General features: G+C 43.7%; 1 protein-coding gene across 1 annotated transcript in view; it reads left to right on the top strand.

The window, feature by feature from the left end:
- Nucleotides 1-313: 313 nt before the first annotated feature.
- Nucleotides 314-1,070, top strand: part of LOC119426019 (SH3 domain-binding glutamic acid-rich-like protein 3) — an 8,665-nt gene continuing 7,908 nt past the window's right edge. Inside the window, exon 1 of the mRNA XM_037693580.1 lies at nucleotides 314-444. Within this exon, the coding sequence (XP_037549508.1) occupies nucleotides 400-444 (45 nt within the window). The 5' untranslated portion in view covers nucleotides 314-399. The remainder of the gene's footprint in view (nucleotides 445-1,070) is intronic.

The raw sequence follows: 1,070 nt of genomic DNA, 5'->3' as shown, positions 1-1,070 counted from the left end.
TTGCATTGCAGGAGATACCAGGTTCAAAGAAACAAGTTGATTAGACATCTTAGTAAAATGAAAATGAAATTAGACATTATTGATTTATTGCAGAAAGATTCAGGAAACAGAGGCTATCAAGCTATATTTTATTATTTAAAACGGTGTAGGTTGTATGATAAGATCTAAAAGGAAAGAGAGGGTTTAGTATTATTATTATTATTATTTATTTATTTATTTTTTATTTTTATTTATTTTTTTGTCATGCGGTCCACACTCCTTACCAGTTGGTGGCGGTAATGCTTCCTTCAGTTGTTTGCCAACCGCCAATAAAACAAGAAGAAGAAGAAGAAGAATAAGAAGAAGAAGAAGAAGCGGCAGGATCAGAGTGAAGGGAGAGCGGAAGCAGCAGCCGCGGCCATGGGAGTCAAACTGTACTACACCACGGTGACCGCGTCACGGACGGTAAGTGTGACCGACACGGGTGAACGAGAGGCCGGACCGTGTTGTGGTGTGGCCGCTAACGGTGTCAGTCACACGGACACACCCAGCTCCCTCCCGGCGGGCCCGGGACCTCGCTGCCTCGGTGTGTCGTTAGTTCCCTGCTGCACCGTCGTCTTCCTGCTCCTGAACTGTCGCTTCACTGCGGGACACATGGACACGGCAGGAGCTGTAGGACGAAGCGTGTTGCAGCGGGATTCCTGTAGCTCTTGTTGCGAGCAGGTTAGCTTCTGTCAACAGAACCCGTGTCCAAACACACGGACTGGTCCAGGTCCGGGACCACAATCACCTGAGCAGCACGCTTGAAGCTCGCGCTGCATTCTGCTCCCAGTCCTTCCAGTCCCAACTACTACTGGACTGGTGCTTCTCCAGCCATTTACACACAAAACCTTCAGGAGGTGGTGTGTCTGCAGTTTTTATACTTTTCAGAATATTACATTTTATTTACAAACACTGTAATCATAGTTATATTCTCATTTATTTAAACACTGATCATAGTTATATTCTCATTTATTTAAACACTGATCATAGTTTTATTCTCATTTATTTAAACACTGATCATAGTTATATTCTCATTTATTTAAACACTG

Source organism: Nematolebias whitei, chromosome 19 (genome assembly GCF_014905685.2).
Source record: "Nematolebias whitei isolate Nwh7 chromosome 19, NemWhi1, whole genome shotgun sequence".
Classification (NCBI taxonomy): domain Eukaryota; kingdom Metazoa; phylum Chordata; class Actinopteri; order Cyprinodontiformes; family Rivulidae; genus Nematolebias; species Nematolebias whitei.
This window is presented reverse-complemented; position numbering and strand designations above follow the sequence as displayed.